Source organism: Phascolarctos cinereus, unplaced genomic scaffold (assembly GCF_003287225.1).
Source record: "Phascolarctos cinereus isolate Bilbo 61053 unplaced genomic scaffold, phaCin_HiC Scaffold_5;HRSCAF=322, whole genome shotgun sequence".
In the NCBI taxonomy this organism is placed as follows: Eukaryota; Metazoa; Chordata; class Mammalia; order Diprotodontia; family Phascolarctidae; genus Phascolarctos; species Phascolarctos cinereus.
Genome location: NW_027555958.1, coordinates 156,441,391 through 156,457,527, shown reverse-complemented (window position 1 = coordinate 156,457,527; position 16,137 = coordinate 156,441,391). Strand labels below are relative to the sequence as shown.

Genomic DNA, 16,137 nt, shown 5'->3' with positions numbered 1-16,137 from the left:
ACACTAACTACTGTTATATAATTTTTAAACAATTTAAAATATGTATTCATATTAGAATTTATGCACATGAAGGCTAAAAATTTCCCATATGTAGACCAAAATTTTCCATCACACTGCAGAAATCCAATAAAATTCTAAAACCAACAAATTTTTGCCCAGCAACTTTCACATATTTACCTATGATTTTCTCTGTTGTGGTAGCACAAAAAAGCTGCAGCTGTTTTAAAAGCTCAATGTTAAGTATGTCGTCTCTGGGAGATGGGAAAAGGTTATGGGATTTCCTGAATGACATGGCAAAGTCAGAAATGGAACACCAGAGTATTTCTTTCCAAGTCTGATTCTATAACAAGGGTCCATATTTATAAAACTGATGGATTTGCACTCGGCATAATAAACAATTTCACAGCTGTGAAATTTTACCTCTGCCTTTATCATTAAAAATCCATTACTTTCCTAGGGTGTTGTTGGATTTTTTGTGGCATATGGGAAGTATGTTACTAGATTTATACTGAAAAAATAAGTCTCATGGGGGTTGGGAGGTAGAGGCAGAATCTGCTAAAAATAGGAAAAACTGGAAGGTGAAACTGTTCCATAACAATTGGTCAGGCAGTGCACTCTCATTTGCGTTCTCCCTCTGTGTGTGTGTGTGTCTCTCTCACTCACTCACCCCCCCCATAACCTTTATTATAAGACTCAGATAAATGAATCATTAATGCCTGAGGGGCTGAGCAAGAGTGAAAAGGGTCCACCCTTCAGAATCTGGGGCAAAAGCAGAAAAGATTATTCTCCAAAGTTGGAGCTAACAACAGTCAACATAAAAGAAATGATATAACCTGGACTTAGAAATGAGCCATTCTAAGAGATACTAGGTAAAGGAGAGACAAGGATATTGCCCACAGCTTATCAAGTAGCATTGGGTACCTCCCTGAAACTTTAGAAACACACTAACCCAGAATGAAATTACTATAAAATATCCAGCAGTTTAATTTACTGTGATATAATTCTCATGAACTGGTGAAAGATATTTGAAAAAGGAGATATAGGTAGCAAATTACTTGTTAGAATATCTCTAACATTATCCTGGGCAAAAGATGTTCTGATTCTGAGGAGTATTACTCATTTTTTTTAAGTTTAGTTTAGTTTTTTGGCTGGATCTGTGATTTTACTGGCATAGTAAACTCCTAATGAGAAAACTTCTTTTTTTTTTTTTTAAATTTATTTTTAGGCAATTAGGGTTAAGTGACTTGCCAGGGTCACACAGCTAGTAAGTGTTATGTGTCTGAGGCTGGATTTGAAATCAGGTCCTCCTGACCTCAGGGTCAATGCGCTATCCACTGTACCACCCAGCTGCCCCCTGGGGAAAACTTCTTCATGCAATACAGACTGGTATCTGCTCTGTGATTTCTAGTCTTAGTGTTACCTAGGGCACTGAAAGAATTTAAGTGATTTGCCCAGCTTATTTGTGTTAGGGGAGGAATTTGAACCCAGGTCTTCCTGACCTTGAGGTCAGCTTTCTAATTCTCTGAACACCAAACAGACTTGTTATCTGGTTTCCTGAATTAACTTACCTACCTACCTGGTGGGAATGACTGATACCAGCCTTCTTGCCGGGCAGGTATGCTGGCATAGTAAATTATTACCTGTATGTTTTGTTTCTAAAGCAGTCTCTCTCATGAGTTTTGTTGGTGAGGCTTATCCTCTTAGGGTGGGATTACCCTTGGGTAAATAAGGTTTTTAATCAGACTCCAGACAGGGGCAAAATTGCTATAAGAAACAGCCTCCAACAGGATTCTAGTCTCTAACAATTTTAACTACAACATAAGGCAGAATGCTGAACTTCTTTTCAAGCAGATCAATTCATGTGGAATTAATTGTATCTGCCCTTGCAGCTTTGACAAGGAAGGACTGTGATAATGGAGAGCTTGTGCTTCATGTCAAAAGCAACGCCTACAGGACCAGAACCTCTGCACGCACCAGCCCTGCAGCTCCTGACAAAGCTGGAACGTTAATGGGATCCATTCTCAAGTCTTTAGCCCTGATTCCATGTTCACCCAACAGCTGTACTGGCTAGTGAGTTAAATACACAGCTATTTATTGGAAGAGGGACATCTGTGTTACCTGGACAGTTTGGTAATCAGAAGCATCAATTCCTTTCACAGTCACCTCTCGGAAAACTCTGGGCTCTAACTCCTCTCTGGTAAGATCACAGTGATAAATAATACCTGAAACAGAGTTTAAGTCACAGATGAGTAAAAGGAACTCATTAAAGGAATATACTGGGATGAGAAAGGAAAGAGTAAGGCACTGAACACATTCTCACTTGGAGATAACAATGTACACATTTTATTTCATTTACATTTAATTCCTATTGCTTAATATTTCTCAACCTGACCACAGAAAAAGTCAGATAAAAAAACAGAAAAATTAAAATGCAGTTTAAAATGTCTAAATATAACTAGGAAGATAAAAACAGAATTAGAAATATATATATGTACATATCTATATCCACATATCTACTTTATATATGCTGTATATATATATATATATATACACACACACACGCATGCAATACATATGTGCATATACATACACGAACATATATGTGGGCACATGTGTATATCCAAAGCCAGAAATATTGGGTTCTGGTTCTAGTCCCTGCTCAGCCATTTTGCTGGCTATGTGATCTTGGGCAAGGCTCAAACTTTCTAAACCTGTTTTCCCATTTATCAAATGAGAAATCATAATAACTAGGCCTTGACTACTTCAAAGGAATATTTATAAAGCATTTTGTACAAGAGAAAGTGCTATACATATATGTTATTATTTATTTATTAAGTATAACAGTGCTTTTCATCAATAAATACCTTTTTACTTAGGCAAGTACCCTGCCATATCCCTTATTTCATCTTATTATAGAGCAAATGAAAAAAAACAAAAAACAAAAAACAACCTATTATTCACAGATGTGGAAGGTCACTTAATTCAATGGCAACCAAAATCTAGAGAGGCTAAGGGGCTTGCCCAGGATTACATGTGTAGTAAGTAGCAGAGTCAGGATTTGAACCTAGGTCCACTGACTCCAACTCCAGCATTCTTTTTATTATGCTACAAGGTCTGCTGGCTTCAAATCAACCCTTTGGTAGAAGAGAGATTATCACAATTTTATAGTTGGGAAAAATCAAGAAACAGAAAAGATGTACCTTACACAGTCACCTATACAGTCACTGGTTTCCTTCAAGCTAGATACCCACACACATAAATACACATACATTCATTCACACACTAGAATTATTAAATCATTCAATAAGCATTTATTAGCACATACTATGTACCAATCACTGTGCCAAGTGGGTAGGAATACAAAGACAAAAGCCCGAAAACAGTCTGAGTCCTTAAGCTAACATTCTAATAGGCAAAGTCTCATAGGAACTTAGGAGAGAGCAAGTAACTCTTCTAGAAACATCTTTCTATTTTTGTTTTCCTGGTAAATGTGCAATACACAATATTCTATACTACTGACTTGCTTAAATAATATTAATAATTAAAATTCCATCCCCCGAATCTAATGCAGCTGTAGTTTACTATCCAAAAAGTAAAAATGAACTAAATAAGAATCAACAATAAGTAAGATTAGGTCTTTAATGTTTGAAAACAATTACACTGCTGTGGTTTATGAAACAAGACTTAGTAATCCACAGGGTGGCTGGCACAGAAACAGCATCTCCCCACATAATACTTTTTTAACATATGCTGTCAAGCACATTAAAATCAATTTAGCATTCCCAGTACAAGTTGGAAAGCCAGACATGAACAATTACGCCCATGGGGCACATTTAGATGGCCTCATTAAGTATTAAAACACGAGTTCTTCCTTCTCTATTCATATATGTGCAGATATATGTATGACTACACCTATACACAAACACATACATGTCTTATGTTAAATAACAGGTTAAAAAACCCCCAGCCCCTTGTCTGGCACGTGGGGATGACTGAAAAAAACACACACACAAATAGGTTTAAACAATTCATCTGCAATCTTTAAAATAAAAACAAACAAAAATTAGTAAAAAGGTAAGTTATTAAATGAAAATGTACCTTTCAGGATATAATCTGAAAGCATAAAACAGATATATAGATTTCTCTATTCATTTTATGTCAATTTTCACTCTTACCATCATTACATTAGAATAGCTGGCCAACTACTGAGATGCTGAATTTATACTTAATAAATTATATTAAATTGTTCTTAGATTACTAGTTTGAATACACATTTGCATAAATCTCTCAAAAAATTTTAAAGCTTTCCTTTAAAATTTTTAAAGTTCTCTTTAAAAGTCTCCTCAAAAAGACTAGAATTCAAGTATCCTGACTCCCAGGCTATGTTTTTCCCTATGACTTTCCAGAATGGGTATCCTTCCTCTTTCTTTCCTCCACTGCCCCCCTCTATCCTCAGGCCATCCAAAATCCATGGGGCTGCTGATGGAGAAGACCTGCCAATGGGGGAACTCTTCTCCTACTCCCTTAACTGATAGGTAAGAACAGCAACATTGGTTGCCCATATGACTTGGATGAGCTGAGAATCACCAACTAGCACCCTTGAAGATAGAAGACAATCAGGCCTAACAATATGCTCTTCTACATTTACTACATCCTAGGTCATTTGGGTTATACCATCATACCCACCATTACACCTTCCAGATCTCTTGCTGACATATCCTAAATATCCCTGGGTTCTGTCATCTTACCCAGTGAAGCCCCTTAAGGACTTTCCCACAGCTAAAGTCTCTTATATGTGTTGCTTCTCCCAATTACATGAACTCTTTCAGGGAAAGAGTTGGCCAGCCTTTTTTGAATACATCCCCAGCATGTAATAGACTTCCTGGCACATACACTTAATAAACGCTTACTTCTTTCATGCATTCATTCTATATCTAGCTGCCTACACTGTTTTCATTTCTGCATATTTTCCTACCAAAAGACAACAAACGAAATATAAAGGAAATTCTGCCTTTTAGGCAGAATGTTGGAAAATAGAGCCCCCTCCCCCAATTAACTGAATATTTTCATTAACAGGATATTTAGCACACACCATATATTAGCCTCTTTTAAGAAATTTCTGATATCTGTTCTTTTGTAGAGTAGCTGGAGAACATAACTTTAAATAGGATAGGGAGAATATCCCTCAGACATTTTCTTCCAGGCATCTCATTAAGAGATTTAATTGTATTGACAAGTCTCTTTTAAAATAGAAATAACCCCTGAAAGGGTTAAGCCTATCAGTCATAGGCATTTAGTTACTGATTTATTATTCAGTTGTTTTCAGTCATGTCTGACTCTTCATGACCCCATTTGTGGTTTTCTTGGAAAAGATAATGGAGTGATTTGCCTTCTTCAGTTGATTTGAGGAAATTTGAGGAAATTGAGGCAAATAAGGTTAAGTGACTTGCCCAGGGTCACCCAGATAGTAAGTGTCTGAGGCCAAATTTGAACTCATGAAGAAGAGTCTTTCTGACTCTAAGCCCAGCACCTATCCACTGTGTCAGCTAGCCACCCTAAATTGATAAGAGCCCGATAAGAAAGGATAGGACAGATAAAGAGAAAAGTATTTTCACAAGGTACATTTAGGTCACTTGAGAAGGCAAAGTGGGGAAGTCTGTGTAAGCATAAGATAAAAAAGGTTCAACATACCCTGGGTGGACGAGTGCCACCAGGTGATTTGGTCCTCCACTATCAACATTTTAAAAGGAATCTAGCATAATTTCCTTTTCAATCTGCAATTAGAATCTTCTTTCCTTAAGATACACACAGAAATACCAAGCTGAGAAGTGCTACTAATTTATCTAAAAAATGTTTCTGCACATGGACAGCTACTATGCCTTGGTCAAATTGTGGTATTCTATCTATCCTTCCTGGAACATCCCTCATCCTTCAGTCCCTGGAGCCCCTTTCTCCCACTGGTGAGGTTCTTCCCAGAACCTCTATTTTGAATAAGGGCCCCAGGCCAGTTATCCTTCATTTTTCTTTCTGCTCTGCCTCTGACTCTCTGGACTTCCTTCACCATTCCCCAGCAGGAGTAATTTCATCCCCACTCTTTTACTTTTCAGCTTTTTAAGTTGTCTTCTCCCGTTAAAATGTAAGCTCCTTGGCATCAAAGATTGCCTTTTTTTTTTAAACACAGCACCTGGCCCATAGTAAGCCTTAATAATTGTTTAATGCCTTGACAAATGTATACTGAGTTGAAAGCCAATGTTCTACAGATGCTAAAGATGCAAAGATAACGGAAGTAGGAGTAAGAATGTCTTAGAGTTTGTTCTGTCTCTACCACTAACTTGCTATGTGATCGTGGGCCACGTTTCTGTTTTTTGGTGCATATTACTCTGATAAAATGAGACGAGTTACACATGTACTGTAAGAATCTCCTTAATGTTCCTTATTCCTCTCCAGTCTATAGTAGGGACTTCCTTTATCATGTCCCAGAGGCTTCATCATACTGAAGATGACTCTAACCCTGAAATTCACATATTGGAAATATGCTTTGGTCCTGTAGTCTCTCTCTGGTTCTTCCCAGAACCTTTATGTAAGGAAAGTGCCCAGGTCAGTCACATTTCATTCCTCTCAAGAATACACTCTGGACTTTTGACTTTTTCTACCATGACCTGGTCAGGTATCTTCATCCCACTCTTCCTCCTCCACCTAGGAGTCAGGAAGACTCATCTTCGTGAGTTCAAATCCAGCTTCAGATACTTACGAGTTGTGTGACCCAGGGCAAGTCACTTTAACCTGTTTGCTTTGGTTTCCTCATCTGTTAAATGAGCTGAAGATGGAAATGGCAAACCATTCCAGTAACTTTGCCAAGAAATTCCCAAATGGGGTCATGAAGAGTCGGATACAACTCAAATGACTGAATAACAACATATATAAAAATCTACGCATATGTGTGTGTATGTGCATGTGTGAGTGACAGCAAGAGAGAGAAAGAGAGAAAAGGAAAGAAGGAAGGAGGGAGGGAGAACAAACTACTCAGGTAGAGGCATACAGGACAGAAGAGGTGAAGGACTGGAAATCTAGATATGACATAGTAAAAAACTGGACAATGGCAGTGGCAGTGAGAACGAACAGACAAATCTGAGACAAACAGCTAATAAGCCTTGGTGACAGGCTAGTATAGAAGAAGAAACCTCAAAGACAATATCTATTTGAATTCTGTTTTGATTACTGGTTGGGCAGAAGAATTTGCTCCACTGTTAGCAAAAAGATAAATGTCTTTTCAAAGACATCTGTGTTTAACATAAAGATTGTGGCAGCTTCTTTCATCACTGACCTGTGTTGCTAACATCAAAGCATCTGTGCCTGTTGGACTGAATTGTAAGACTGTGTTGGTTCTGCTACAGATAATCTTGAAAATTTCCTGTAACTTCCAACGAGCAAAAGTTGTGGCAGCTGAACTACTAAGTGGTTTGAGACACCGGGTATAAATATACCAGCACTCATCACTGCCCTCACGATTTATTTCCAGTGCACAATGAGGCAATCTGGTGTTAGTGCACTAGTTTGGAAACGTGGGTTTTAATATCAACTCTGCTGCTATTAGCTGTGTAACTTTGGGCCAGGCACCTTGCCTCCCTGGTCCTTAGTCTTCTCATCTGTAAAAGGAGAGAGGCTGGACTTCAAGGCCTTGGCAGTTCCAAAACACCAAGAGAATATAAGCTTCTTGAAGGCAGGGTAGTTTTGTTTGTGTCTATATCTCAAGGCATTTGGGCTAGGTTTTGAACAACAGCAATGCTTTCAGAAGTAATTTCAGCAGTAATTTCTTCAGAAATGCTTGTTTAATTGAATAGAGTTTCCCTAAGTAATGCCACAACAAATCAGGACTGAAACATCCTGCCAATAGCCCCCCAAATTTTTTAACAGGAAATGGAGACTGTGGAATGTTTTCTGTGGAAGGAAGGGCCTTCCTTACAATTCTGGGCCCCTGGGATGTAATCCTCCAGGGCCTTATACTAGAAAGCTTTCCAAATCAGAGTTTCATCAACATTTATAGAACCTGATAATTGTTACTTCTATTTGATGTATTTTAATTAAATGTTGTTATATTTGGATCCTGAGGTGAAACTTTGTAATTTAAAACCTTTTTTTTTTCTCCCTGGTTTGAGACATCAGATTGTGCTAGGTAGGAAAAAAGATGAGAAGGAAAGCAAGGTCAAGCAAAAGGAGAGATGCTCAGACTTCAGAAAGTGTTGTTATCATCAACTAACTTCCCACCTAGAGAAACTAGGAACTAGGCTCTTGTTTTCAATCTTTATAGCTAGAGTCATGAAAAATTCTTCACTGCCTGGCACCCCACCTTTCATTTTACATTAGGACAATGAGCCCTTTCTTCAAGAGGTAATGATGAGTGTACTCCTGAAATAACTGGTCACATGGTGTCATTTCATGGAGGCTTATAGACCTTTTGGGACTCCAACTTCTATCAAGAGCAGGTGAGTCATGCCCAGTCTATGCTTTGCATTGTCCTTTCCCCAACTTATCTGGTAAAGACAGGCAAGTGTTCAGGTACAGCTTTGCACTTCAAAAGCTAATAAAACAATTCCTTGTGCTAACAGCTTTTTATTTCAAGTGATGAAGTCTATGCTCTACTAGGTAGCTTCCCTCATTTAACAGCAGATAGGAGGCTCACAAATGAGCTTGCAGCTGTGGGTATATGTGCATGCATGCATGCACAGGGGTACAGGGGCATAGGGGTGTGTGTGTTTGTGTAAGGCTTGTAAATAGTGGTAAAGATAAAGAAAAAAGAAAAGTCTTGAGACTTTGCAAAAGAAAAATTTCCCTTTGGGGTTTAAGTTTGAGTAAACTTTTGCCACTACCAACTACCTATTGCAGGGGTCATGAAGTCGGAGAAAAAATAGTCTCACCTCTTCTAACTCACTATAATCTTTTCTATATAAACTATAACTTGAGGTAGCACTGGGGTTCTTTGACTCAGTGTACCCAGCAGCTTCAGGCCCTGATCTTTGCAGTTGCTCTGAAAAGATTCTAGAGAGGAAAATGCTCTGGACTTTTCTAGTGTACAATCAATTCCTCCAGATCATTCTTGCCATTTCAATAATTTCGGCCATTTTTTAAATTTCAAAAACCTCCCACAAGACTGACGATTCTAACTGGACTGCTTATTCAGTCACAGGTAGAAAGAAAACACAGTCACAGAAAACAGAGCAGCCTAGGCTTCAGTGATGTGATTAAATCTCATGTTGCACTGAACACTAGCTTTACACCTACTTACTTTTCCCACAAGATTTTACTTCATTTTCTAGAAACTAAAGTATTGCAGTAAAACTGATATGCTAGGAAGACCTGGTCTCCTTAGGATGTAATTCGATAACATCTGATAACCTCATGCTGCCCAGAACCAGGAGAGAGAGGTACTATTCCAAATTATGTAAAATTGTCAATCCTGAAGACTATATAAAATTTAATTTAATGGGAACAAAAGGACATAAAAAAATGGTTACATTCTTAAAATCTAGCCACTACTCGGATTCTTATAATCTAGCCAATAGCTCACTAATGTTCAGACTCCTTAAGAGTCTGCCCAATATGAGGGATGTTCTAATAAACCTTGTCTGTGGCTGAAAAAAAAAAGTCTAATGGGGGATAAACTCAAATACAAGTAACTCTAATATATATTGTATGAAAATTGCACCAGAGAGTTGAAAAGAACTATACAAGTGCTAAAATTGAGATTCAGAAAGGTTGCAGGGAAACTGTATGAAGACTTGTATGTACTGATACAGAATGAAGTGAGCAGAACCAAGAGAATAATTTATACAATAACAATTATCACAATAACATTATAAGAGGCGGAGCCAAGATGGCAGAGTAAAAGCAGTGACTTGCTTGAGCTCTCCTCCAAACCTCTCCAAAAAAAAAATTACATGTTTTTTCTTAGAAACATTAATCTCATTCCAAGTTGTGGTTTATTTTTTAAAAAATTAACCAACAGTGTTTTCCATCAGGTCTTGCAGTCAGGAAGACTTCAGTTCAATTCTGCCTGATACATACTAGTTATGTGACTGGGGGCCAACCTCTTAGCACCCCAGTCAAATCTCTTGAGACTATAAATTATAACAAGTTTGCAGAATGTTGGCATCATAGACCTAACAAATGAAGGGGCCTCAGAAGCCCCTCATTTTACATATGAGGAAGTGAGACCCAGGAAGGCAAGTGGCTTACTTGCCTAAGGCTGCAGAGCTATCAGCATCAGAAGTGGAATATGAACCCAAGTCTTCTGGACTCAACAGCCAGTTGTTTTTCTGATGTCCCAGGTGTGTCTGGTGGCTCTCTCAGGGAGGTCACTATACTTTCCTCACCTTCCTCCTTTCCCCCACACATATATCATTACATCACAAGCTAGTTTCTCCTTGCTCCCTTCTTCGGAAGGGTCTTGTCTATGTCAGTTTTATTGACGAATCTTTCAAAGATCTCCAAGGAAAAAATGTCTGACTGAATCAACTTGCTCCAGTTAAAACTGACTGATGTGCATCAATGAGGAAATTTCCAACTAGGAGTTACCAACTTCAATGAAATTCCAGACCTAGGCACACATACACACAGTATCATAAAATCACCATACAGAGATGGCAGAGACCAAGTAGCAGAATTAAAAATGTGAACTCAGGTCTTTTAAACTTCATACTGAATGCCCTTGTGTATACACACACACAGACACACACAGATACACACTTATTATTATCTCAAAGCATGCCTGTCCATTAAAATCTTGGTATGGGTCTAGGAAAGTTTTTCTCCCTCCAAAGAAATAGGAACTTAAAATGAAAGGCTCACAATGAAAATGAAAGCTCACTATCCTTTTATATTTTCCTTCATTCCCAGTTTCTAATTCTGTTATCATAATTTACTATTACCTAGAGCCCATCATTTTAAAAAATGCAAGAACACAACATGACTAATGTGAAAATATGTTTACTATGATCATACATGCACAGCCAATATCAGATTGCATGCCATCTTGTGGGGGGGAGGAAAGGAAGGGGGTAAAATTTAGAACTCAAAATCTTTTATGTTGAAAACCAAAAATAAATAAATAAATTTTTAAAAATGCAAGTATACATCATTGAATTCTAATTTCCTCTATTAAAACAGACCTAAACAGTGCCTCAGCAAATGTGAAGGGAAAAAGAAAAAGACAAATAATACTCACCTGGAGATAAGAAGGAAGTAAACTGATAGAAGATTTCAGTGTCTTTCTTTTGGCCACTATATCCCACGATGCTGCCAACCTCTAGTGGAAATGTTTTGAGGAGTGAACCGGTGGCAAGATCATGTAGCTGTAGGATGTTTTTTACATCATGGAGGTAGGACAACACCAAAAAGTTGGACCTGACACAAGCTACCCATTCTGAAAAGATGAAAAGGAGAAAGAAATTCCAATAAAATTAGAAAAGACTGAAAACAATAAGCCATCATTACTTAGTATGTAATTTTATTCTTTTTCACTAGTTAAAAAATACCAACCCAAACACTCATGCATAAAATAGGCAGCATGGCTCAGTGGATAGTAAGCCGAGAGTCAAAAAGACCTGGTCTCTGATAGAGATAGATAGAGACTGTTGTCCCTGGCTAAGTCACTTAACCTCTCAATGCCCCAGCCAACTCTCTAAGGCAGTAAGTTAGAGAGCAGGTACAGATTTACATTCATAGAGGGATTTTTTCTCATCTGGAATTAATTCCCTATACTAATGAAACAACAGATTCACCCCACCCCTGAAAAGAAAAGAAAAGAAAAGAAAAGAAAAAAGAATGACATACCCTATATTGGACACTAGGAATTCAAAACCAAATTTTAATAAGCTTAATTTGGCAGACATGCCTGATGGGGGGTGGGGGTGGGAAAGTGGGAATGGGGAGATGGGTAGGGAAGAGACTGTTAGCAAAAAGGCAGCTGTTAGAGTCATTCAGATCCTAAGGAACAAGTGAGCTAGTCCAGGGTGGAAGGAACAAAGAAGGGAGGAAAGATATAAGAAATAATATTTTAAGTCAGAAAACTCACAGTATTTGGTAGCAAGAGTGGATCTAAAGGGTAAAATGAGTCCAAGATGAGACCAAAATCTCTAATCTAGCTAATGATGGTGCTGCTGACCAAGCCAGGGAAGTTGAAAAGCTAGTTTTGGGGTAGGGGAAATGATAAAGAATTCAACTTTGGACATTACACATTAAAAGTAGGAATCCATCTGAAGACATCTAGGAGGAAGACAGAAGTAAGATAATATCATCACATACAGAAAAACAAAAGACTTAACCAGATTTGATGGGATAAATTGCACAATACTTCTGAAGTGGGAATAAAGTCATGTCTTTTTTTTTTTAAAAAAGCACATTTATGTTAGCAAAAATATCATCTCATCATAATTTACATGAATATCAGACCAGCATGGGGACTACTTGGAAAACCTTTTGATGATCACGATGTATCCAAAAATTAACCTCTTTTGAGTTATTTATAGTCTACTTTTACCAGGTATGAACTTGGAGGATTTTTTATACTCCAACTCTCAGCTGGGCAATCTGTTCTCATTATCTAGACATGTATAAAACTTGAATCTCATCCAAAGACACTTTTTCAACTGCTTCAATTTAAAAAAATTTTTTTTTCAAAGAAGTGAAAGCCAAGTAAACTTTGGTAAAAGTTGTATTAAGTAGTTCTTTCCTCAAGATTACTTCAATTTTGGTCTCTGAATGTCACAGTAGAAATAAGAGAAATTTTTATAATATGCAATGAATATGGATATTTCTTCAGATAAAATATTTCTGTCAAAGAATCATTATCAGTGCTATTTCATCAGGACTCAAAAGATCATAAAAGCTGGATGAAATCAAAGGCAGGTAGTAAGAATATGGTACAAGCCATAAAGATAAGAAAACAAGCTACTTTGGACATTATCATTAATAAAAAATTCTTTTTATATCTGTCCTTTGTGGTTTCCTTTCAATTTTTAAAGAAAAATTTAAAATCTATTTTGCAGCTAATGACATATAATGAAGTCAACAGTACTTGTGTTTAAATTCATGAGTACTTCAAGTCTCATCCTTTAAAAACTAGGACAGGACAGTATAATGAAAGAACATCTGCTCTCTAGTCAAAGGACATAGGTTCAAATCCTCACTCTGGCACTTACTACTTAAGTGACCTTGGGCAAGTCACCCTTAATGGATTTGAGTTTTCCCAATCTATAAAATGAGGGGGTTGGAGTAGATGGTCTATGAGGTTGCTACCAGCTCTATGATACTATGATTTGTTTTCATGAAACGGGTTCACAAGAAAGTCACCATTTCTGCAAAAGTTCATTATTACCTAAATAGGCTAGGGAAGGTTCAACTGACTGTTCTACGCATGCCTCCTACTCCTATAGGGATACATTCCCTTTTCTAAAACAATCTATGCCTGGAAACTACCATGCAAGAAACTTGCATAATCCCACATAACTTCCAAAATCAGCATCTCTCTATCTGTGAAATCAGAGAGAAGGAAATCAATCAAGATTCATATGGTAAAAACATTAATTCATATGGTAAAAACATTAATCCTCCCCATAAATCCCTAGTTTTTCAGATGTTTTGTGGCTATTCCAGAGGCTGCCATAGACTACACCAGTACATAGGGTGGTCATAGCATTGGGGATTGGTTTGTGGCTCTGATAGAGCAGCTCAGTGTTAGCTCTTAGCCCCAGTGAAAACTGAGGAACAGCCTCTCCACAAAATCATCATAAAATCCCACTTCCTTATCCTGCTGTAACCTGAAGACCACTCTGGCTGCATCCTTGGCTTCTCTGTGCTTCGGTCCCTAGGTGTCTTCTTAAGCCTCAAGTCCTCTCTTGCACGAGGTAAAAGCAACAGGCCCGTAAAACTGACCATCACTGGCTCAGCTGACTTGTGAATATCTCCAAATCATCAAAACAGACTGGGATATTTTTTAGCCGCATTTCATTGATGGTTCCACATTGATGTATCACTTAACTAACAAAGCACTTTACAAAGATTATCTCAAATGATCCTAATTATCAGTGGAATAATAGTTATCTCCATTTTACAAATGAGGAAGATATAAAGTCAGAAAAATTAAGTGACTTGCTCCTTTTCCACAACTACAATTGGATAATGCCCCTTTAGTATACAGAAGTCAATGACATTCCTGGATGCTTGAGGAAATCTACAGCATCCCTTATTTTTAACATCTCCAGATATCATGACTTTTTCATGTTTAAGAATTGATGTTCTATAGAAACATGACTAAAAAGAAAGTAAAAACCTTCAAACATTCAATATGAAAGCCTATATAATTAAAAACTCATTTAACTTTACCAGAAGCATATAAAAAAAGATTCAGTATACTGTTTAAAACATGATCTCTAAGCTAAAATTCAGACCTGAATTATTATTCATATTTACAGCAAGGAGATATGGAATAAATAGAGCTTAATTACAGAAATGACTATGAATGCTATAATGGTTTCATTAATCACTGACAATCAGATTTTATTTTCTTTACCTCTTAGGACACCATTTTTTTCTTTTTCTTTTTTTGGCAATTGGGGTTAAGTGACTTGCCCAGGGTCACACAGCCAGTAAGTGTCAAGTGTTTGGTCTGAGGCCGCATTTGAACTCAGGTTCTCCTGACTTCAGGGCCAGTGCTCTATCCACTGCACCACCTAGCTGCTCCTTAGGACACCATTTTAGATTAATATTCATAATTTTTAACTTTGTGACATCCTTGTCCCTAAGTCAACTCACATAAAATATTTTTTCAACTTAATCTATGACAAGTCAATCACACAATGACTCAACAGCTTGCCCCAAAAGCAGGCTAAAAAATTGAGCTGAATCTAATAAGACTGAATTGAACAGGGATAAAGTTAAAGTCTCAAATTTGCATTCAAGAAATCTACAAGCAAAAGTTAGGGCAAGCATGGTTAGCAGCAATTAGTCTGAAAAAGCCCAGGGGACTTAACTGGACACCAAGTTCAATATGAGTCAACTATTAGGTATGGCAGCCAAAAATTCTATCAAACTCTTGAGATATATTAAAGGGAGGCATGGATTCCCAGAATAAGGTGATATCCTTCCATACTCAGCTCTGGTCAAACCACAAATGGGCTGAGTCCAATTCTGGGTACCAAAGTTTAAGATGGACATTAATATATAGAATCCAAAGGGAGGGCACCTAGGACAGTATCATGCCATATGGGAATCAACTGTAAGAGTCTGGAGGAAAAAAATGTTTACAGGGGGATGTAATAGTTGTCTTCAAGTATTCGAGAGGCCATGATGTGGAAGAAAGATTTAACTTGTTCTAGATGGCCCTACAGAACAGAACAAATTTAAGCTTGCTGCAAGGGAAAAAAAAACCTTTCTTTTCTCTCTCTCTTTTTTTTTGGGGTGAGGCAGTTGGAGTTAAGTGACTTGCCCAGGGTCACACAGCTAGGAAGTGTCAAGTGTTTGAGGTCGCATTTGAACTCAGGTCCTCCTGACTCCAGGGCCAGTCCTTTATAAACCTAGCCGCCCCTTTTTTCTTTTCTTTTCTTTTCTTTCTTTTTTATTTTATTTTATTTATTTATTTAAAAAGCTCTCTTCCTCTGAAATTTTGTGATTCTGTGAGTGATCAGGTCATAAAAGAGACTCTAGGGAAGTAGGCAGATACAATTCCCTTCTAAAATGCAATTCTACATTTCTCCAAAAGATGGCAATCAATACTGAGATCACATAGCTGCTAGCAAGAAGAGGTTCAGAACTTAAATCTGGTTAAGAAGGAAAGGTTGCTTCACTGATGGGTAGGTACCAGGAAATAGCACTGGATTTGAAGTCAGGGAACTTAGTTTCAAATCCTGCTTCTCTTAACATTGTGACCTTGGGTAAAGTCACTCAACCTCCTGGCCTCAGTTTCTTCATTTATAAGATAAAGACCTATAATTTTATGAAAGATAAAAAACCCCTTAAGTATCTAGGAAACAAATTCTGGGCAAACAAAACATAACAGGTCAGAAGGAAACAGATCTGGATGAGGAGACTACAGAGAACCCTAAGTAAAGTGTGAAGAAAATGACTGCAATCAGTTGAGGGAGG

The 16,137-nt window shown here is 37.6% G+C and overlaps 1 protein-coding gene across 1 annotated transcript in view; it reads right to left on the bottom strand.

Annotated features, from left to right (window-relative positions):
• Positions 1-16,137, bottom strand: part of PREP (prolyl endopeptidase) — a 153,189-nt gene that overhangs the window by 53,228 nt on the left and 83,824 nt on the right. Inside the window, exons 9-10 of the mRNA XM_020976932.2 lie at positions 11,222-11,419; positions 2,119-2,222 (exon numbers count right to left, since the gene is read on the bottom strand). Of these exons, the coding sequence (XP_020832591.1) occupies positions 2,119-2,222; positions 11,222-11,419 (302 nt within the window). The remainder of the gene's footprint in view (positions 1-2,118; positions 2,223-11,221; positions 11,420-16,137) is intronic.